Source organism: Nipponia nippon, unplaced genomic scaffold, assembly GCF_047370975.1.
Source record: "Nipponia nippon isolate SJK-2023a ecotype South Korea unplaced genomic scaffold, ASM4737097v1 scaffold_2, whole genome shotgun sequence".
NCBI classification, from domain to species: Eukaryota; Metazoa; Chordata; class Aves; order Pelecaniformes; family Threskiornithidae; genus Nipponia; species Nipponia nippon.
The window spans coordinates 12,703,755-12,726,808 of NW_028262336.1; the positions used below are offsets into that span (position 1 = coordinate 12,703,755).

General features: G+C 39.3%; 1 protein-coding gene across 2 annotated transcripts in view; it reads left to right on the top strand.

Moving 5' to 3' along the window:
• Positions 1–23,054, top strand: part of TMPRSS7 (transmembrane serine protease 7) — a 43,087-nt gene that overhangs the window by 12,819 nt on the left and 7,214 nt on the right. The window contains exons 2-13 of one of the 2 annotated variants that reach the window (XM_087757170.1): positions 1,782–1,980; positions 2,837–2,967; positions 5,374–5,441; positions 6,237–6,430; positions 7,336–7,374; positions 10,775–11,003; positions 12,500–12,630; positions 13,887–13,999; positions 15,630–15,736; positions 19,757–19,893; positions 21,108–21,215; positions 21,845–21,955. In XM_087757170.1, the coding sequence (XP_087613296.1) occupies positions 1,803–1,980; positions 2,837–2,967; positions 5,374–5,441; positions 6,237–6,430; positions 7,336–7,374; positions 10,775–11,003; positions 12,500–12,630; positions 13,887–13,999; positions 15,630–15,736; positions 19,757–19,893; positions 21,108–21,215; positions 21,845–21,955 (1,546 nt within the window). In that variant the 5' untranslated portion in view covers positions 1,782–1,802. The remainder of the gene's footprint in view (positions 1–1,781; positions 1,981–2,836; positions 2,968–5,373; positions 5,442–6,236; positions 6,431–7,335; positions 7,375–10,774; positions 11,004–12,499; positions 12,631–13,886; positions 14,000–15,629; positions 15,737–19,756; positions 19,894–21,107; positions 21,216–21,844; positions 21,956–23,054) is intronic. The other variant, XM_087757171.1, reaches the window with a different exon arrangement.

The following is a 23,054-nucleotide window of genomic DNA, read 5'->3' on the forward strand; positions in this document are numbered from 1 at the left end:
TTTTTTTTGTTTTGGTCTTCATCTTTAAAATGGTGAAGCTCAGTTTCATCTTTGTATATATGAGCTTCTGAGCCAGGTCTTTTTGTCTCAAAGACCGCTTTGTGCTTCATAGAAGACTTCCCACTAAAACCCTTGCTGCTCATGGCCGACTGATGTTTGTCGACACCTCCAGTCATGGAGAACCCACAGCTTCCTAAGGCAGCCTCTTGAGAGCTTCCGTCTCATTAGTGTCAACATGGTTTTGGAATATTTTTCCTGAGTGTTCTTTATTGATGTGGCAATATTATGTAACTTATGTTATAGTTGTGATAGAAGGAGGAAATTCAAGGGGGTTTTTTTATGGTTCTAATTCTGGTGCAGCTGGGTATCACAGCTATGCCTGTGTTCATACCCAGTGCACTTGGTCATTAACGCCCTGAGTGGTCCAGGCACTCTCCAGCTAACTTCTGCATAGATGAGACGATGAATTGTCTTGAAAAGGTGACTGAACCTCTCACTGATCTTGCAACAAAGCATTTGACTGTCACAGTAGCTCTCCACGTGGGAATTTTATGAAGTCCCAGAGATTTCCTCAGGCAGCTATTGCTGTGCCTGCAGCAAATGATAGACATTACTTGTACGATTAAATGCGTTGATTATCTCCTGCAGAGGAAAATTCCTGGGGGACTGTCTGGTACAAACAGATTTTCCAGAACAGACCAAACTGTAGATAGGTAAGATACTTTTAGGAAGTAGAAACTGCTCCTGCAAATGCATAAATGGTCACATAGTAGTCTTTTGTACCTAGATAAGATGGTCAGGAGATATTTTGAATCTAGCTTTAGAAAATCTGGGACTGTAGTTAAAATGTCAAGGGACTGGATATCCAGGTGATGACCTTGTCCAGGTCCCATCCCAGCGAGGCCTGTGCTGTGTCCTCCTGTTCAGTGGAGGCAACTTCTCAGAGGGAGCTGGACGTGCAGGAGGAGGATGTCTGTACCTATTGCTCCTCATCCTGAAAGGAAGCAGAGACCTTTTTCTGAGGAATGAATGAGTTGAGCCCACTTGTATAGGGATAGTTCTGGTCTGAGAAGAAAGTGGTTTTTTTTCAAACAGCAGTGACATTTTGACCATGGGCTGGGAGGAAGAAATGATAGTGTGCCTATGCCTGTCTCTTGGTTCTTTAGCAGGGAAATGACAAGCCATAGTATTGGAAAAAAGATTGACTATTTGAATGTCATGCTAACCCTTCCCTCCTGCTTCACGCAAAGGGGATGAATGGCTGAACGTGTGTCTGCTTCTGCACAAAATTCGCGTAAGCATAGCAACTATTTGGGTCATGAGACACCTCGCTAGGTTATGATACCAAGCTGCTGGTGAAAAGCCGCTGTTCTGCAGTACTTGTCTGTGTATACATCTCAGCTGCAGGCCGTGCAAGGTAATTCAGTGTTGTCTACCTTTTCGACTAAAGAGGGCTAATTTACACTAATGAGGAATGCACAAGGATATTAGCATTCAGTCAGATGGTTAGTGCTGGATAGCTGTTGTGTGGTGAGCTGTTATCCTAGGGTATATTGTGGTTTTGCATCCTTATGCAATAGGGACTGACTGTGTTATATCAGCAAGCGTCTGGAAGAAAAGGACCTTACTTTCTGACTGGAGTTTTAAACTGCTACGAAGTTAATTATAGTTGTGTGTACGCAGTAACAGACAAATATGTGTTGGAATCTGTTCTACTCATTGGTCAGTCAATTGCTGTTAGAAATGTTCCACACTTTTTGTTGTCTTTTACCTTATTTTAGGTAGCCAACATCTCAGTTCAAATGGTAGCTGCGGAAGATAAGTTGGCAAAGAGGATTCTGGCAAGGAAAAAACATGGCAAATTGAAACTGAAGAAAAAAGATAAGTTGCTGTGGAATTTTCAGAACAAAATAATTCTCTTTACCCTCATTCTATTCATTTTAGGAGTTGTAACCTGGACATTACTGTGGCTCTTCATTGGTGAGTTGCTGAAAGCTCATGCCAATTTCATACGTCACTCTCCCCAGTCGCACTTTCAGTTGGGTTTAGGATCTCACTTGTCCTGAAGGCTGTTTCTAAAATAAACATGAAACTTGTTTAAATGGGGCCTGAAAGACTTTTGGACATCTTTGTTAAGACTTCAGACAGTTGAATTAACAAGTAATTATAAGAGCAGGCATAGCTGTTGGCTTTAGGAAGTGTGACTTTTTATCTTAAGTGTTACGCGAAACATTTTTTTACATGTGCTAGCTAATTGCATAGACCCGACAGTTCATATGAACTTGATTCCTCAAATTTTGACTTCCACTGTGTTTCTTGGCCTGCTGAAGGCCAAGTAAGTTTTGTCTCTCATGCAAAATAGATTTAAAGAAATTAAAGAGGAGTAGAATATAGAAGGCAAATATTTATTTTAAGACCTGTAAAAACACTGGATAGGACAAGAAATTATCACTTCTGTGGAGTGTTTTCTTCTTGCCTGATGTGTTGAAGTGAGCAATAAAAGCTATGTTCTCCTCTTTAAACCCCTGATGCTAATATTGCCTAAGATTCCTTAGGGATGATCCAGAACCTGGATGTTGATATTGCCTTCGTTATGCTGGTTCATTTGTATGGTGGTATCTTATCTTGTGTGTAGGGAACAGGTGCTCAATTAACCTTCATATTGTGGGACTCTTCTGGAAGAGTTTGGCTGTGAAACTGTAGTATTCATTTGGTAGTCCTTTCCACTGTAAGGCTGAATGGATTAATTTGGTTTAGAATTTAATCAGAAAGAAATCTCATTTTTATTAAAACAAAATAAAAATTGGATGCTAACTGTCGTCTTTGTTTCTTGCAGTTCAGGCAGAAAACAAAGATGCATTGTATTTTGTCGGACTGTTTCGTGTTGCCAACATAGAGTTTCTCCCAGAATATAGGCAGAAGGAGTCGAAAGAATTCCTCTCCGTGGCACAGAATGTGCAGCATGTGGTAAGATGGGGGGGCTGCTTGGCTAGCAAAAAGACCAGAGCTGTGAACAAGAGGTGCAACTTTCAGGTGGCATTGAGTCTGCTGTGGTGGTCTGCTCCCCCCCTGCCACTGGAAGACTGTGTACAAAGGGTGGCTATCTGGAGGCAGGAAGGACCTGAGTGCTTTCAACTTGTTCATCACAAACGGAGCATTGAAAAGGCCTGTTTAACTTTTACATTTACTAAAAAATTTACGTATTTCCTCCCACAAATCGGAGTCTATGAATAGAACTATACACAAGTCCTTCAGAACTTAACTGCCACTTTTGAGACATTAAACCGGTGAAGTCTTTTGCATTTAAAATGGTATCTGCTGCCAGTCTTCTGCCTTAGAGCATCTGTAGTTACCCCAGATCTCTCAAACATATTTACATTTACATTTCCTTCTGACCCAGGTATTCTAAAGACCATTATTCTTCCCAAACACCTTGCATCAGTCAAAGCAGAAGTAGCACTCTGTTGTAGGCAGTTAAGGCTGCTCTACAGTGGGAAGAGGGGGTGGGAATCTTGGTTAAAAGTGAATTTGACTTTAAAGACATTTGGTGTGGGGAGGAAAAGGACATTAATGTCAGGAAATGCAGCACTATCCACATAAGGATTCAAGCAATAGTAAGAAAATTGATAAGCAAACAAACAAACAAGTCAGATGCAACCAAGAGATTTTTGAATAAATGCTAAGTTTTTGTCATCTTATAGTATAAACTCATGTTCCTGTTTTCCAGCTCTACCTTTGATAAGAGGGATGACTCTTCCCTGCGCCCCACGCCCCCAAAAGGTGGATCACAACAGACTTGAAAGCAGACAGTCTAGTTTCCTAGTCCTGCTTTCAGGCAGGGGTGACAGACAACCAGCACAGGACGTGTCCTTCCCCCACTCTCCGTGGAGCAGCTCTAACCTGCTGTGAGCCCGGTGTCTTGCTCTTCTCCCAGAGCATCCCGCCATTGTTGCACATAGAGGAGAGAGGTGACTGCCAATGTCACCACCTCCTACTTGAACCGAACTTGGAAATTATTTTTTTTGTCTGTAAACTTTGCCTGAACTCACCAGTGGATTTTACATTGCTAAAAGTGCACTTCTTGGTGACATGACTGTTGACTAAAATTGCTAGTAGGGACATGGGGGATTTGGGTTTGTTTTGGTTATCTCCTTGAAACCCTTTTGTTCATGGCTCCTGGCCCAGAGAACCACAGGCTGGTAGTGGAAGAACCTCTTAAGATGGGCTCCTTTTCCCTTCAATAGTGACAGTAATATATAAAATCCCTTGTAGCCTAATCTGGACAAAGATTGAGCTCTGCCCATTTTATTTAGGCCCTTAAAACAGCTGTTTAAACTTCCCGTGTCAAACACTAAAAGTTAGGGACTGATGTTAATGTGATTTTTACAACCTTTGCTTCAAAATAACCTGTGTTGCAGTCCCTTGGGCATTAATTTTAACCATTACGCATCAGGATGAGGTCTGAACAGCTTGAGGTACATGCCACCTTGTGGCTTTAGAAGTGTGCCTCTTTGAACAAAAGGAATGAAGGTTATTGTTACACGCATACAAAGAACTGGTGGAATTGAGAGCTTGCTTTACCCAAAGGCAGTCCCACAGCATGAAATGAGCAGAGTTTTTCCTTCTCCACATATATTATGTTGTGTATTGGAATGATATATGTTAATACTAAGCTGTTAGTGAGGAAAATAGACACAAACTGAAGTGAAATGCAAGAAAATTCCACATAAATGTTAGAAAAAACTGTTTAACTGTGAAGGCGACCAAACACTGCAGCTGGTTGTCCAGAGAGGCTGTGGAGTCTTCATTCTTGGAGATGTTCAACTGGACGTGGCCCTGAGCAACCTGGTGTAGCGGATCCTGCTTTGACCAGAGGGGTTGGACTAGATGCTCACCAGAGGCCCGTTCCAATCTCAGTCTTTCTGTGATTCTGTGGAAAAAGCTCTGATATGTGCTGTTAACTGCACCTTAGTACCAACACACAAAATGTTATGAGTATGTGCATATTTCCTGAAGACTGGCCCTAAGTTTCAGCACCAGGATAGGGAAACCCTCTGTGGGATTTGCTGGGCAAAGAATGTGCACTATTTTCAAAACTCATTTATTTGGAAAAAGCAGTGCTGTACATGTTAGCTGGCCGTGGGCAGAAGATTTGATGTTTCCTGGGAATATCGGACTTGTTATGGGTGTATTGCAGAGCTGGTCTGTTCATGTCTGCTGCTCTGCCTAGCTTGGCTGCTGAATGTCTGGAAATGTATGCAGATTGCATATTCTTGGTGGAAAAAAAAAGGATGTTCCTAGGAAAGCCTAGGCATATAACAGCTTATTTTCAGAAGTGCTAAATCTTCATTGGCTTAATACTTTCTCTTTCAGATGAACTTGGTCTACACAACCTCCTCTTTCTCCAAATTTTATAAGCAGTCCACGGTTTCAGAAGTCAGGTAAAACTGTGGTTAATGTAATTATGTTTCTGCTGGGTAGTATATAATGTAATGAGCCCACAAAAGAAACCTGGTTTTGGTGGTTATGATTTAATCTCTTTGCTATGCACTTGTACTGATACCAAAATACATTTATAACCTCTACCAATTCATTTCATGAAAGTAAGGGCAAACTAAAGTCATATAAGCAGTTCCTTGTCTGTCAGGAGTACAATCTAAGGCAAACAGAAATAATGTCCCTAAAGAGGTTTGGTGATGCTTTGGTTGATAGGTCACACAGCAGTTTAACCATTTAAACATGTTGTTAGAGCACAACTCTGTATTATTGGCCAAGTTACACATATTTTATAAGTAATGTTATTGGTATAAAACTGTTTTCTACCGACAGAAGAAGGAGTAAATCCTTATACTGCAATAAAGTACATTTACTCTAGTATTACGTATGCAATTAATGCTAGAGGATTAGTTATTCCAATTCAATGATCTTTAGGAGATAATCTAGCTCTAATTCAAGTAGATATGATGATTTCCATAGATGTCAAAAGTCAGTAGCCCGCAGGAAGTCAGCCTAGTGAAGATCCCCAACTGGGTGCAAAGAGTGCGGTTTGGCATTTTGGGCTTCTTGGGGATTTTTCTTTGGGGGCGAGAGAAAATACATTTAGTGTGTCAAAGCAACAAATCAAGATGGAAATAAGCCGTACCCTTCTAAATTTGTACTTCAGAAGCTTGCGTTGAGAGTCTAGTCTTCAGAAAACTTTCAATATGATGGTAATCTGTAGGACCTTTTTATTTCAGTAACAACAACAATGGAGGCCTCCTTATTCATTTCTGGATCGTATTTGTGGTACCACAAGCGAAAGGCCAAGTGCTTTGTGAGGATTGTGTGGCTGCCATTTTAAAGGATTCCATTCAGACAAGTATCATTAACCGGACCTCAGTGGGAAGTCTTCAGGGCCTTGCAGTCGACATGGACTCCATTGTGCTAAGTGGTTAGTATTAGCACATACCCATGTCCTTGAGGAAATACTTAGTTAAGCAAACATTTTTATCTTGGAGTAGCAAATTCTATGAATAAACCAAAATCTTCATCCAGCATCTTTAGCTTCTAATACTAAAATTACTATAGGAAAAAAAAGAAAGGAAAAGGAAAATCAAAACCAGGTTTGAGGTCAAATCAAGGTACAAAGTATCCCTGTGAACACCGACTGAAAAACTTCCTTTGCTTCGAGTGCTTATGTTTAAATTCAGGAGCTAAGCTTGACACCTTATAGCCAGCTCAGATTTGGGTTAGTCTGTGTCTTTAAAAGTATAGAAAGGTGACGGGTTAAGCTTTCCACATGGATCAGACTTTAGCCCCTCCATTGAAAATGAGATTCTTGTCACCCCTTTATTATAGATCAAGAAACAGATTATAAAGCTGCCCATTCATTAAACTAGTCATGTGCTATTCCTGTCTGGGGAAGAAATTAACAATGTAGGATTCAAGTTTCTGTTTAATGTAATTAGCTACAAAATGTTGTATGATTTTCATCTTTATGAACAAAGGACAGAACAAGCTTCATTTGAACAACTCTGTCCAGCTGAAAGCTGAAAAAAACTTGCCGGTCAAAGGTGAGAAAATGACCTCCTGAGTACCTCTGTCTCAGTCCTTCAATTAAATTTGACTGCTTAATTGACATACAGTTTCTTCTTGCCTCAGGTGCTAGGATGTCTGGGGACACGATAGCTCCAAAGCTGCTTGCAAAATTTGCAAAAATGAAGGGGGCTTGGGCAGCCTGCCTTGTTGAGATAGCTGTTTTGTCAGTGTTATGATTAAAGACGTGTAATTGAATTAAACCCTGAATTCTGGATTTTGGGCGAATAAGATGACTTACACAACTCTTTTTCTGTGCAGCAGGTCTTCGGTCAGATTATTGGTCAACAACAGGAGCAGGTAATTCACCATTTTGGCAGCTTCCTGGCAGAGGAGAGGTGGAGAACAACGCTTTTAGTTCATGTCTTAGACTCAAAGATACTATTTAGTGTTAATTTAAGAGGGTTAAATTCAGCCTTGGCATTTACGTCTTGAGTTGCTATAAGAGTGACCAAGAGTCTTGCACGCGACAAATACAGAAACTATCTGCGTTTGGTCTGACTGGTAAATTTTTTAGATGTACCTGGTGGCATGGTAGGAAATAAACTCGGTCCGTTAGTTGTTTGCTATTGATGCTGTGTTGAAGAGAAGATTAAGCTTTTCTAAACTGGGTAGTACTGAATTTAAATCTATTTATTGGCTTTTGAGATTATCAATAGCAATGTTTTTGTCCATCCTTTATCCACCTTTACTCCCATTTCTCCAAGGTTAATGAGTTCTTTTGAATGAATTCCCTAAGAGAAATTAGTTTAAGCAGTCCATTTTTGCCAGGGTTATGGGGGACACTACTCATACACCTGCTTGGTTTCATGTTGTAAACCTCCCAGTAGGGTTCTCTGTCAGTTTGCAGAGGCTTTACAAGCAGTTTAAAAGTACAGCACATCTATGTTCACTAGTATGTGGACTAGGTACCTAGAAAAAATGTGCCACTAGGCTAAGCAATAGTATGCTAATCACCTTTGATGCAGACACCTGATAAGTCTCTGTCGGGCCAGCAGCTGTCAATCAGGTAAGGATGTGTTGGCCTCCCTTGTTTCTTGATACAGGCATACTTTTCATCTTGTGAAGTTGCACACTTTCAGTTTTTTAAGGGTTTTATAACTTTCCATGTCTGTATTTGACTTTTCTGAGACATTAACTTGTACTATTTCAACAATTACGTTTCTATCTGTGATTTCCACCTCTGTTAACTTGCAAGGTTTTAGCTTGCTTACTTTCTCAGAATTCAACAATTGCTTTTGTCAGTGCAGCCGAGTCAAGGTCTCCTAGTACTGCTGTCCACAGGTGGACTTTGGGTCACAGGCCCTGGGCCATGGTTTGCAATGCTTAGATTAATACCAGCCCATAATTTCTCAAAATTCAAATCAAGTTTGTTACAACATTCATTTGGTCAAAACCTTTCCTGACTTACACTGCAAAGCATAGCAATATCAGCCTTTGTCACATCTCCTTACATGCATTTTAATTATATAAAAAAAATTCTGTGCATTGGTGCTTACTTGTATAGCAATTTTGTCTCCCAGTTCAGTGTTCCAGGGCAGAGGAATTAGTACAGTCAGATCTTATGTTTCAATTTATTCCAGAGTGTGTTCCCTAAAGGAGAAGAAAATAAGAACAATGCAATGCAAATATTGATTCTAAGGCTTTTTTAGGACTTATATGGTATCTTTCACACAAAGGGAGAAGAATGACCTGCCATATTCTGTTCTTTCAGAGACTTACAATGTAGTCAACCACAGGTGGCAACTGGTATCTATGAGAAGCACAGTGCTGGTATGCAATGAAGTTGGAGGGGAACAACAACATGGATTGTCACAGGAGTTGAGAAAGTCTTATACTGGTGCAGTTTCATTTGTTCGGATACTTGGAGTGTGTCTGCTTAGGACTATAGAATATGGTGCAGAGGTTAAAATGTTAATGTAGCAGCAGCATACAAGGAAGGTGCATGGCCCGATTGTATTTTGAGAGCAATGGAGTTACCTTGGCATGAAGATGTGCCTAGTTATTAGTTCAGGCACAGCGCTGGAGTGCAGATTTATTGAAGAATGGGTTGGAGAAGGGACCTGTCACTCGCATCAGCTGAAGCTCTACTTGCATTGCTATGGTATCTGGCTATGCAGGGTCTGCTTGGGTAAAAACTGCATTCAGCTTTGGTTTCAAACAGGTATGCTTGCATTACTTCTAGTTCCAGAGCCAACTCTGAAATCTCTGCATCATGGTCCTCACCAGCAATGAGCTTGTCACATTTTTAACTAGTTAGTGTAAATAATGGTAGTCACACAATTCTAAAGATTATGATCAAAGCTGGCTTTGTTGGGGGTGAGTAAATAAGCACAAATGACTATTATAAATAAGAATGTTATTGGGAGGAGATAAGAACAAGAAGGAAGAACAATGGTTCAGCTGAAGCTTTAAATAGTTATAACTGTAATTCAGTTGAACAGTATGTGACACAGATTGTTCATGAACATTCATAGCATTAGTTTCAAGACTGTAAATTAGAAGTGGAAGTCAGACAAAGCCTGCCACTTCCTGTCTTGAGTAACTGCTGGTTAAAAGGCCAACATTTAATTTGAGTCAACAACCAACAGTGAACTTTCACAGTGCTCTAATTGGTGTTCCATGATAGTAACTATTTCAGAGACTTGTCTTTTTAAGAGGCAGAAATTAATGCAAACATTTACTTTGGATCTTGTTCTCCCTAATTTGCATTTTCCTCCTTCTTACCTTACAAAGAGCTATGTTAAGAGCTTTAGATATGATCAAACAAAAAAAATCCCTAAAGCTTTTTGCTGAATGGGAGTTGCAATATTGAATTGAAATAAAGACCTTAATATGTTTGACTTAAAAGCAACAATTGTTTCAGCTTAATTAGAAAATTGGATGCGAGTGGGGTAATTTTCTGGTGATTCTTATCTAAATTATGGCACAGCCTCTTTTTGCCTTTTTTTTTTTTTTGAATAAAAGTGTTTTGTAGGCTAGGCTGTATTGTTTACATTTCATGATACTTCAGTTTCTAACAGTGACTTCTAATGCTGCAAAAGTTATCAAGACTTAACAGGACAAACTCCTGGTCTGAATTAATTTTGATCCTGCTCTGAGTAGGGCGTTGAACAAGAAAGGTCCTAGCATCCCTTCCAACCTAAATGAATTGGTGAATCTGAATTTAGTGGTGGCACTTCACAGCTCATTTCACAATAAAACATTGAGAAGCCTGATGTTTGAATAATAATAATCTAAAAAACCCAGAGTAATACAAAAATGTAGCTTGATTTTTATTTTGTTTTTATTTTATTTATTATAAATATCCTAATATCTGTAGGGGTGAGCAGTTGTTTTCTGCCTTGATGAACACTTCCTAGTGAACAATTATTTAAGTACTTTATCCTTTGGGAGTTCCACAGTTCTTTAACTGCAAATACCTGTTGTACAAAATGGCAGTGCTTTTGTGCAAATACCCTGCAGGGACTTATTTACAGCACTGTGATGTTCTGTAGTTTTATGAATAGACTTTTCCTTGACCACAGACTTGTAACTAAGATGCAAACAGAGTGGCATAGACCACTTTGTCTTCACGTTTAGCTACGCTTTCATATGTTGCTTTAGTTTAAAATTATTTTTAGGAATTTGTTTTGTACTCCATGAGGATTTAACAGCTTTGTAGTGAGTGTCCAGTATTGAAAATGTGACATTTCCACAGGAACAAATTGTATGTATGATCTGTATGCTGATCGCCTACATAAGCGCTTTCCTCTGGATATCCGCGCTGCCTCAGGGGGAACGATCTGCTACTTTAAGCTGATTGCATCGGTGGGCCATCTTATTCGTCTTTCAATAGTATCCCTTCAGATTGAAGCAGATAACTGCATCACTGACTCATTAACAATTTATGACTCTCTGATGCCAATCAAACATAAGATACTGTACCGGTGAGTATAAATTTTCATTGAGAAGTCATTGACAATAAGTTGGGCTGTTTTTCTGTAGACTTGTCGACTGCATTTTTGGTGGGTTTTGGTTTGTTTTGATAAAAATACTCTGATCTTCATGCGTTATGCACACAACACCTGGCAAAATACTTTTTTTTTTTTTTTTAACAAAAGTGGAAAAGTTGATCTTGCTAATAAAAGAAACAGTTAAATATTCTTTAAATTCTTTTTTATTCTTCAACTGGAGTGCATCTTCACCTAGCTGCAGAACTATGAGAAGTTCACACATTACTGGACGGAATTTTCTGTTTCTTATCAGGAAACAGATGCTAACTGAAAGAAAAATCTCAAAATTTCCTCCGCTAAGCAAGCTCTTCTTCCATATGAAGATTAGTGCTCTTCATATGATGACTGAAGTTCTAAAACTAAGTCTCGTGATTTTTTGGATACTTACCGTCACTCACCAGTTCAGCGTTTTTTGGGTTTTTTTTTTAGCTGCTCTATTTGAGTAGTTTAGAGGGTTATTAAAATCTAGAGTTGAAGCTCTGATGGGTTGAGGGATGTGGACTATTTTTTTCTCTTTTTAAATTATTCCCCTCCTCGCCCCCATGATCCGGTAGGCTTCTTCGGTGATTTTTTTGTTTGAAATTCCCGGTTACTAGTTTCATAGGGCTTTGTTATACTAAAAAGTGAAGACACCAACTCCATCAAGTAGACAAAGAGCTCAATGTTTTGGTCACTGAAATCTTTTTCTCTGGCCTGCCAGCATGTGTATAAGCCTCAAAAAAGAGCATTGGCCTGTCAGTCCTCTTCGAGAGCTGTCCTCTGGTAATCTGAATCACGCACTGATTTGTCTATAAAACAGCAGATGATGTTCACTTACTTGTTAGTATCTGTGGAGGACTGAGGTTATCTGCTATGTAATGTATATGGAAAATACCTTTTTTTTATAAGACTAGTTGATTGACTTGCGTTCTTCATTTCTGACTTGAAGAATAACTTGCTTGTCTTTCCCACATCCCCAGTGCCAAGCTAAATCTGTTGGTCTAATAAAATAAATTTTCTACAAGCCTTTCTTTACTATTGGCTTCATTCATTTTTGCTTGGAGTGAAGGCTGAAAGTCAGTATTATTTCATAGAGTTAACCATTCCATCTTCCTTTCCATGTTTTCAATTTTTCTTTTTTTGTAAAAAGTAGCTTTCCAATCCTGTGTTCTAGCTGGCCTTGTAACAGGTACTTGTGTTTAAGAGCATTTTTACTCATTTGAGTATTTGACTTATTTGATTTTTGGTTGGACTCGATGACATTAGAGGTCTTTTCCAACCTTAACGATTCTATGGTTCTACGATACTAGGCATTGAAAGTAGGTAAGCTCTGCACCAGTGGAAAATTTATGCACATGAATGAGAGCAATGTGTTGGGGTTTTGTTTTGGTTTTTGTCTGTTTGTTTTTTACCAATTGCTTATGTATATACTCTCCTTTCTTCCCCCTCAGAGCTTGTGAACCAGCCGATTCGTTGGTGTCACTTGTGTCCACAAATAATCTCATGCTGGTAATGTTTAAGGCAGCACAAATAAAGGAACGGAAAGAATTCCATGGGTATTTTGAGGTCATTACACAAGAAAGTAGGTTTGCTCTGTGTTTGGAAATGCTTTTATTGTATTGTTTCTGTCTAAGATCCCAAAGTGGCTGTCATGTTCCTGACTATGGATAAATGATTCCTGTATCTCAGCTTTTCTTTTTTTCTAAATGTGTCTCTCTCTCCTTCATCTCCTCTGCATTACTGAGTGTCTGCCTTCCTCTTGATTAATTTAATCTGTGCAGATTAGCTGTCCTTAAATGAAATATGAAGGGAGAAGGCTGAAATCAGCACTGACTGAATTCAGCTCGTCAGGACTGCAGTGTGCCAGTAGATGGAGTTGTTATTCCAGGTGTAGCTCTGCTCTGGCCTCTCTCCTGGTTTGGGACTCAGTGATGATGTTAAAGGTGAAAGGAGTTCAGCGCTAAAAACTAGTTTCAGAAAATAAAACTTCAGTAGCTTTGTCTGCATTTTCTATCGGTCTCTGCCTCATTAACACAAAGGAGTCGGTTATGTTTGTGCGTCAAGTCCGTCATCTGCTTTTTACTGCTTTAAGCTTTAAGAGTTGGTTAGATCATAATCACAAATGGTACAAGGAACCTCACGCTAGTAGCACAAGGAGAAAAATCTAACACAATCCAATGCAAGGAAATTCAAGCTGCTCAAAAAGATGCTGCATGCTTTCCATGTTGAGAGTAACTAAGCATTAAAATGTCACTGTAAAAGCATGTGATAAATTCTCCATCATAAGTAAACTTAAATTCAGGGCTGTTATTTTTGGTTGGTTGGTTTAAATTCAGGGCTGGGTTTTCTTTGTTGGTTTCTGTGTGTGTGTTTTGTTTTAATGAATTCTCTAAATCCATTGAGCAGTCATACAAGGAAGTCTGGGCTTCCAGGAGGCTGATTAGGTTAGCACATTGTCCATTTCTCTTCTAACTGGCTGCATTTTAAGACTAGAGACCCTCGTGTACGACAGCAGTGTGGATGTATTGATGTGCAACACTGTTCACGGAGACTTGTTTGCAGAACTGCCTTCAGAGAAATAACCGATACAAACTTCACAATGTCTTCTCCTGGTCCTGCAGAGCCCAGCAAGCATTCCTAGATTTTTACACCCCTTGTCTGTCTGCATCATTGGGAAGGGTATCTTTTTACAGCTTGAACCTAGATAAATATAAGTCCTAACCTGCCCTGTTTTGCAGTGGAAGAGTTCTGATAAATTTGGATGCTTAACCCACTGAATAGCTTTGCTGGAAATATATTAAGGTTTACCAAATTTTGCCTCCTTTTTTTTTCCCCTAGGGTGTGGAAAAGCAATAGTGACGAAAGAGAAAATTGGCTATGAAGGGAGAATCACAAGTCCCTATTACCCAAGCTATTATTCTCCAAACTGTCTTTGTGCGTGGAGCTTCCAGGTAACATGAATCTCTCTCTCTCTCAGGTGCTGTTGTGTGTTTGGGACACACAGAACCTGTGAGTATAGCAGAAGAAATTGCGTAGGGAGTAACCTGCATCCTTACAGATGTGGCAGTTTATAGAAATGAGATAGCTGAATAGCTGGTTGTGCTCAGATTTTTTGTGTTAGGTTTTTCTTGGTTTTCTGTGCAGTTATTCTTAACAAAGAGAACATAGTTCCTAAGTTGTTTTATTATAAAGGTGAAGAGCTGAGATAAGTTTTGATGTCTGGCCTGCAGAATTGCTTTATGGCAGAGAATGTAAGACATTACTGTTTTTAATTCCCCTCTTCCCACCCCCAAAAATTTGGAAAAAAAGTATGTACAGAAGAGTCCTCTAACCTAGTTATTACCACCACTTCTCTGATATCTCTTCTCAGTTTATTTTATTATGCTTAATAAATTAAATTTTTGTCTCCTAAGATGTTCTGTCCTATCAGCACAGTCCCACAGACTGTTTTTTCTTGACATCCTTTTTCTGCATCTCTTCAGGTACTTTCCTGAAAGCAAATCTGTTTAAAATAGTTTTGTCACGTCTTGTCTGATGACATTACTGTTTCCCTATTGATGCTGCTAAAATATGATCTTTGACTTATAGTTTGCCCTTAGTGTTTTCCCCTCTAAAGAATCTGGCAATGGATACAGTGCAGTCCACTGGTTACCCATCTTTCTGCTTATGCTACTCCTGTCTGGTTAAGCTAGTGATTGCCCACATTGAATCACACTGATCTGAATCGAGTCCAGCTTGCCATGACCTCCAGCCTCTTCCTCTTCTGGAAAGCTAAGGCGATTACTTTTTTGCTGAACTTCAGGTCTTCAATTCACCCTGGACTTCTGAGGGAAAAGTTTCTGGACACTTAACATGGGCAACCCCTAAGACTTATTTCTCAAAACAGTTTAATTTCTCACTAGTTCAATGCTGAAACTTCCCTAATTGCCCAAATCATGTTTTCTGTAAGAGAGAAGGAGAAAAATTTCTATTTCTGGATTCTTGTCCTGAACCAGCCCTTGTTTTTAAAGGAACACTGCCTTGTCTTGAAAAGAGGTTCTGCTCCTTTTAATAAAGGAAATCCTAATTAATTATGAACCCTCATGATAGTGCCGGGCTTAAAAATGTTTTGTAAAATGCTAAAGAATGCTTGGCTGAGCAGGTGCTAGCAGAAGACTACAATATTGTGGCAGAAATAACTCCTAGCATTACAAAGGTGACACAGGTACTCAGTGCAGTATCTCAGCTAACAATCCACTGGGGCTGTGTGTCCCTACACAAGTAAATTTGGATGTTTTTGAGTGCTTTGATCTTGATACAAAAGCTGCTTTCTAGGGCCAGTGGCTTTTTGAAGATGAAAGGACTGTTGGCTAGAGAGGGAGAAAGCCTGCAGCTGTGGTGGGGCTTTGCCAACCTTTGCTTTTACTCAAGACTGAATAGCTGGCAGGTGTCTCAAGTGCTGGCTGTTGAGCTGGCAAAGTCAGCAGGGCTCTCAGAGCATGGCATTGCCGTAATTGCTGAGATAAGTCCAAAGACTTTTGTGTACTATGTCCACAAAAGGAAAAAGAAGACTGCTTGCACTGTCTTTCTTGCTCACAACAGACTCCGCGGAAGAGCCTTGGTATAGCTCTGAAGTTTCATAACTATACTATCAGTGAGAAGAATATTAAAGGCTGTGAGCGAGGATGGTGGAAAATTAACGAACACATGTAAGTACTTCTGCATGGGTTATTAAACTAACATTACCCAAATAAACTTCCCATCACTACTGCAGCTCACTTGGAGAGTTTCCACAAAGACAGAGATACTTCACTGGTGTCTCTTACCATTCTTTCACTTGGCTGATGATGTAACTGAAACTTTGTAAAATATATATATATATGTATATATACATACATACATACAAAAAAAAAATCTGTTGAAAAGTACCAGAAAGACGAAAACAAGAGCCTTTGGTACTCTCTGGAGAGAGAGAAATGGGAAGAGTTGGGTGAAGGCAGATGACCCGTGAACCCAAAAATAATTCTGGCTTTTCTGGGATCATTGAACAAGGTCTGATAAAACCCTTTTAAGTGTAACTTAATTCTGTGACTGCTCACAAGGACACCAAACCTAATTAACTTCTCAGTGAAAGCTATTACAATGAGATTATTGGGAATAGAAGAGTAACTGCTTCTGCATTCCTGTCTCTGGCTCTTGAAAGAGAAACCGCACAGATTGGCTGCCAAGGTACCACTGCATTTCTTAAGTGTTTTTTATTAAAATATTACTGTTATTTTTTATTAAAATACTGCTGCTTTCCCATGCACATTTTCCACGCATTTTTTCCTCAATTTTTTAAGTAATCTTTCAATCACTGGATGATGAGACAAGGTTAGATCTAGGATGCTGGAATTTTTTAAATTTTTTCTTAAATCCTTTTTTCTAAACTTTGTGCAAATGGAAACCTCAGTAAGATCAGACTTGAAACTGAATTTCTGAACTCACTACTGAAACTAAGCAAAGTCAGTCAGGCCTTTAAGAGTGTAATTGAAAGAATTACAGAGAGAAGAAAAAACTTCCTCTATTCTTTGATACCGTGTTGTATTTATATAAAGACAATTCAATTAGTCTGAAGCTCCTAAAATTGTGCCTTGATGGGAATTGGTTGCTGGGCTAGATGGGCGCATAAAAACAACAGTTCAAACAGACATTTGGTGTGTTTGTGGATTTTTTTGTTGTTCTTTTTATGACGCAATTGGAAAGATTTGAGGTATTAGGTATGGCTGAGATATGAATCAAATAAAGGCAAAACCTGGAGAGAAAAAAAAACAATGATGGGTTCATATTGTAAGGATTCTCTATATTTAAGAGCAGCTTTAAATAAGCCTACCAATTACACATTCCACAGAATCAAATGAGTAAGTCCCCTAGAAATGGACTCGGGGTTACTTTTGAAGCACTGCACAAGAACACATGCTCCTGATTTCTGTTGCAAGTTGCTGATGATATGAGTAGACCAAGACAGGTTTTCCTTTGAAAGTGTCTTTTTCACTGAAAATAAGGCTTTTGAACCTCTATGATTTTTCTGTTCTATGTCTACTTTCTATGGAAAAAAAAATTATTTAAAGCATGAAACATTTTGATATTTGATTTTTTTGTTTGTTTGTTTTCTCCAAATTTTAATGGTTAATGAAATGGGGGGGGGGGGGGGGGAACCCCACCTTTTCAGCTTCCTGCAATTGCAGCTTATAGCATGCATATTCTGCTATCTTAGGTAAGAAGGGTTAAGAAGCTTCAGGAGACTGATCTTGATAAATAAAGACTGCTACTGTGAAGATGTTGCAGATAAGGTTCCTTCAGACCTCTAGGGACAACTTTATCTAACCAGAGACACAGAACATAACCATGCAGTTCTTCCTCGTCTTTCTTCCTGCGGACATGCAAATGTTCCTTTGCCTAGTCAGAGGAGTTACAGCTTGATGAACTGCTTTTGCTGAAACTCTCATAGGCAGAAATATCAATGAGTCTCTGTGAGCAGACCATTAGAAGTTTATGTGAACAAAGAGGTTGCCAGTGTTTTATTTTTCTTGAAGGAGCTGATGCAACATCCCATTGTCTCTGCTACAGGATGCATGTATCTACTCATCCCCTGTAAAGGTATCCCACTCCCTGCTTCAATATATGGGACAGGATGCCCTTAATTAGTTTCTCTCTGTAGCAATGGCACAGAGTTGCAGATGGTGCTTTGCAACCTCCGTTTGCCCTGGACCTGGAGAAATGCCTAGTAAAACACCAGTAGAAGGCTCCTAAGGATCTGTAGCTCTGTCTTACAAATCCCACAAGCATATGGCATTTCTCACTGTGTACAGGAGATAGCTTCCTTGATGTAGCTGTCTCAGCTCTTCCACAGATTGGCAGGAGCTTTCTCTGCTTCTGGCAAGATGAGGTTGTTTCATGGTTGTGGCTGAGAAGTGGTCAATGCAGCCTGCATATTTTTTTTTTTTTTTTTTTTTTTTACATGGTGCTAGAGGTTTGTTGGAGGGAAGTTGTCTAAGTCATTGACAGAAGGGGAAATGTAGAAAATGTCTATGGGCTAATTGAGGGGAATCAAATGGTTAGGTGGCATTTTGCTATGCACTTTGGCGGGCTGGTTTAGGTTGGGAAAATTGATGACAGAGAGTAAAATGAGTGAGAATGAGACTTCCTGTAGCAGGAAGTCTTCACTCAGCCCTGACTTTTTTTTTGACAATTTATTATAGTAGAAAGCTATTACATTAAATCTTCTTTGCATCTGTCTTCAGCATGTGTAAAAAATCTATTTTTTTATTTGTTTTGTTCATTTATTTTTCACATTGCTGGAACAAAGTCTCCTCGATCTGTTAAAAAGACTTTTCATTTCCATGGGGTGAAACAAAGCACATACAGAAACATATGAGTGAGCATGGCCATTCCCTATGGCATGCTGCAGTGGGGTGCGCAGGACACCAGGCAACATCTATCCACGTAGAAATCACTGCCCAATTTCCCTGCATTCGTTGAGATGAAGAGTAGTCCTGGTGCAATGCTTGGTGTTGCCAAAATAAACAAGGGAAATATTTACCTCTGGATCTTAGTCCATTTAACAATACAATAATTCGTTTTCATGTTCTTTGAGTTCATTCTAACTGCAAGTGCGTGTGCCAAGTGTGCTAAGAATCACTACAGCTGCTTTTGCTCTTAAACCTATTTAGTCTGATAAGTACTTTTCTTGACAGGAGTCTTAAAGCCAGACGTTTTTCTCATAAGTGCCGCATTTTGGGAGTGTTTTAGTGGAACAGAGGACAGGGTCCTTATTTCTACTTCTAGAACAACCTGTACTGTCAATGTTCACTGGTTTACTACAGTTAAAACTCCCCAATTTTTAAAGCATGCTCCAGCAACCTTTCCTTGTTAAAGAGGTTTTGGTTTGTTGTTTGCTCCCCCCCCCCCCAAAGTAGCATCTAAATGTCAGTTGCAACACCTTTGGCATCTTTGATGAAAGGGGCAATAGACATGCATTAGCAATGGACGGATTAAATGTTTGCTGACATCAGGGAGCATTTAGGTTTCTCTGAGTTAAGTGGCACCTAGGCAGAAGCCCAGGAACCTCTGCCAAAACGGCAGCTTAAAGTAGGTGCACACCCAAAGGATTTTTTTCCATCTAGACTAGTCATTTGAAGACAGGACATTCAAAGGTAAAATTCCAAAATGTTAATGGTGGATGAAGGCTGGGTGACTACTTAGAAATATTTTCAGTTTCCCTAAATCTATTCCCCTCTGCCTCCAAAGTAGTTGGACCAATTTTATCCCAATGCCTTTGTGCTTTCTTCTTTAGGGGCAATCCTCAAAATCGGAGCAGGTAAATTTACTCTGCGCTGTGTTGACATTTCTCCTCCCACCAAATTTGCTTAAGCCTTCCCAAAAATACAGATCTTTTGAAAACAGATATCAGAAGTGGTGACAAAAGTATCCATGTTTGTCTCGATAAATTTCTTCATTACATCTCCATTCCTCTAGACTTTCTGGCAAAACATTCTGCTTGTATATGTGTGGTCATGAAGGATTATAACCAGCATTTTGGGGAATTTGGGTACTGTTTCAGATTTTGGTTCTTAATTAAAGTATGGCAGCTGACCGTATTGCTGAATTTCAGTGATGGTGACCTTTAAATTGTATGTAAGGCAAGTGTGATGTGAAGGCTGCTCTAGAACTCCATTGAACACTTTCAGGTACTGCGGTTATTATGTTGATCACCAAACAGTCTTCCACGTTGCAAGTTCTGCTGTCAACATCGAGCTTCAGTGCAGTTCGAAGGTCTCAGAGAAGCCACTTCTGGTGGAGTATGGCAGCTATAACATCAGCCAGCGTAAGATGGATTTTATGTTTTTCAACCCATCTTTGCATTTCAGACCCGTGAAGCAGCATTTTTCAGGTCCAGTAGAACTTTATTGGGTTTACGCAGGAAATTCCCTGTTGGGATTTTGTTTATTTTATTTTCTAATCTTACTAAGTCAGGTGACGAGGGAACAAAGAGCCTTTTCTAGCTCACCAAGGCTACGCAGCTAAGGTTTGTGGGCAGGTGCAGCATGCTCTGGTTTCCTGTATGCACGCAGTTTGCTCTCTTCTGCACAATCCTTAAAGCTTTCTGTGTGGCTATGGCCACGGTGCAGTCAGCTGAAGTCTGCTGTTCCTGTTTGTTTTCATCCCCAAGGTTTTGTCTGTAATGTTTCTATTACTACAAAGACTTCCAGGTGACAACAGAGAGTACCAAATAACCAACTGCTTATTCCAGTGTTTTCATCAGTTTAAATACTTTGTGTGCAAGTAGAAATCCAAGCTGACAAAACATCTCAAAATGTTGATAAAATAGCCTACTGACTGTGAGTTTTTTCAAGTCCTGAAACAGACAACTGTTTACTTTTTCCCCTGTGTTGATCTTACGTATTCATGCTGTTGAAGCAGTAGAGAAGCAATGCTTTCTAGTCACAGCTACTTGTCACATTAGAGCAATTTTATGCATTGCATATATGTGGAGTATGTAAAAAGATGGTAACTTCATGATTTTATTTTAAAAGAAAACATTTATGTAATTCATAAGTCACCTCAATACAGGTTACTAACTGAAGTTGCAAAGTGCTGCAAATTTTGGTTATTGAAAGTGAGTGTCCTTTAAAAGAAGATGGCATTCTAAGCTGTCTTGTGTTGCACCATAAAGCGCTGGCTGATTTGGTCCAGTCCTAGTCTAGAGCCTGCAGTACATATTGCAGTAACGGCTGAACTGGAACTTCAGAGATGTTTTTACTACTTCTTAAAATCCCAGTTTGCAACATCTGAACTCAATTTAAGTGCTGGCAATGCATACAAACTATTAAGTTTAGATCAATTTTGCCATTCCTTGGAACAGCTTAGTGACTGTAAAGTGAAAAGAGCTGGCAATATTTGGGAAAAGAAAACTTTTAAATTGCTTTTGGTGGTTTTTTTTTTGTTGTGTTTTTGTTTTGTTTTTGTTTTGTGTGTTGCTGTTTTGTTTTTTTTGTTTTTTTTTGTTTGTTTGTTTGTTTTTTTTTTTTTTACTTCCAGCATGTCCACCTGAACATTTCAAGTGTTCTACTGGCTTATGCATCCAGCAGATGCAGCGTTGTGATGGGATAAACAACTGCTTCGATGAAAGTGATGAACTCTTTTGTGGTTTGTATTCAGTTACCAGAGATCTTGACTGGAAAACCCAATTAATGTATTCTCTAGTCTTAGAAGGCAGCTGAAACAAGGTGAATTTTTTTTTTGGGGGGGGGGGAAGGTATTTCCAGCTTCCTTTGTATCTCCAGGTACAGACTATTGGTCAGTCTCTTGAGTGCTTAATTCATAGTTAATTAGCAAGGGATGAAACTAAGAATGATGAAGATACTGGAAAGCACGAGGAAGAAAGTTAGATGTGCAAAAATAGCTGTAATAGGTTATATTTTAGTTTTTCCTCGTGATAAACGCTAGTACTTAGGAAGTTCTGTTCTATTTTGAGATGAGTTACTTTATCTTTGTGGTGGAATGACAAATTGTGGTGCATAGAGTAGATGAGAGTGATAATAAACGTCCATGGTGAAAGAGCATTACAACTTGGGTCACTCCACTTGAGGCAATGTGTGAACTGGGATAGATCACTGAACTCTTCCGTACTTTATTTTCTCCATGCATAATGTGGCACTCATATTCATCCTTGTATCATGAAGTAAAGCTATGAAAGTAGTACCTGGGTACAGTCAGAAGGTAGTATTAGCATTACAAGCACGCTTCTGTAGCTGATTTGACTTATGTATCTAAAGTTGTCCCTGAGCAGAACTGTAACTCCAGCTTTGCCATACTGGATAACCTGCTTGCCTGCAATGGAGTAAGTGATTGTGAGAATGGAAAAGATGAGCAGAACTGCACCCACAGTAAGGCTACTCTCTTGATTATTTTTTTTTTCCTCTCTTCTATTATCTACCCAATCCTGACTTGAATACTGGATGCCGTATTCGAAGAGTTAAGAAGCACTACCAAATCTAACTCAGGCTATATAATTCTGTTCAGTTTTCTGATATGCTTATAAACAAGCTGTTACTGATTTTAAACTGTTTCTTTCTAATGAGCTTATGAACATCTGTTTCAGCAAAATACTGGCAGAAGAATTAAGTACTCTGGGTGCAGGATGGGGATCCAGGGATTTAAAGCTTGAATCCCAGATTTTATCTCTTTAAAGCATAATCTGTGCAAATTATTTCTGGGATCTGTTTTACCATCTGTAAAATAACCATAAAAATGATAGTTTCCCTGGAGCAATTTTCAGGGTTATAGGGTTAATGTGTTTAAATTGCTGTGGAAGCTATAAATTCAGCATCAAGCACATGAAAGTTTTGAGTCGGCCATTTCTTTAACTTTTTAGAATAAATGGACACCATGACATGTGAAAGGGAGCACAACTGGGAAGTGCTGCAAGTAACTTTTTTAAAGAAAAGTAATGTTTTTTAACCTACTTGACTAGACAGTCTGTGTAAAGGGTTACAGAATACTTCTGTGTGTTGACAAGAAAAATAGATTGGGTTTGAGCGGCCTCATTTATTGCGAGACACAGGGAAATAGGAAAATGCCAAGGCTGGGGTTGCAGTTTAACTGAATACAATTAGTAAGGCTGCTTTCACTAGTCTTTCATTTCATATTTAATACTGAAATATAAAGGAGGGCTTCTTTCCAGAGTACTGGATGTTTTCTCTTTCTAGCCCAACACTTGCTCTACAGGTAAGTTTTTACTACTATATCCATGTTCATTAGTGCTATGGGAAAGGATGGGAGGAAATCTTTGTTCAGACTCAGCCAGTTCGATGCAAGCCTTAGTATAGATGCAGTTCTACTTGAACAGTTTATTCTACTTAGAGATTGGTTTAAGCCATCCCAGCCAAAGTGCTTTTTTGCTATGTTCCCTCCTATCTGTTAATACATGTATGAATCTTTTATCTGTGCAGACACGTCTTCATGTGTTAAGCTGAGCCAATAGTC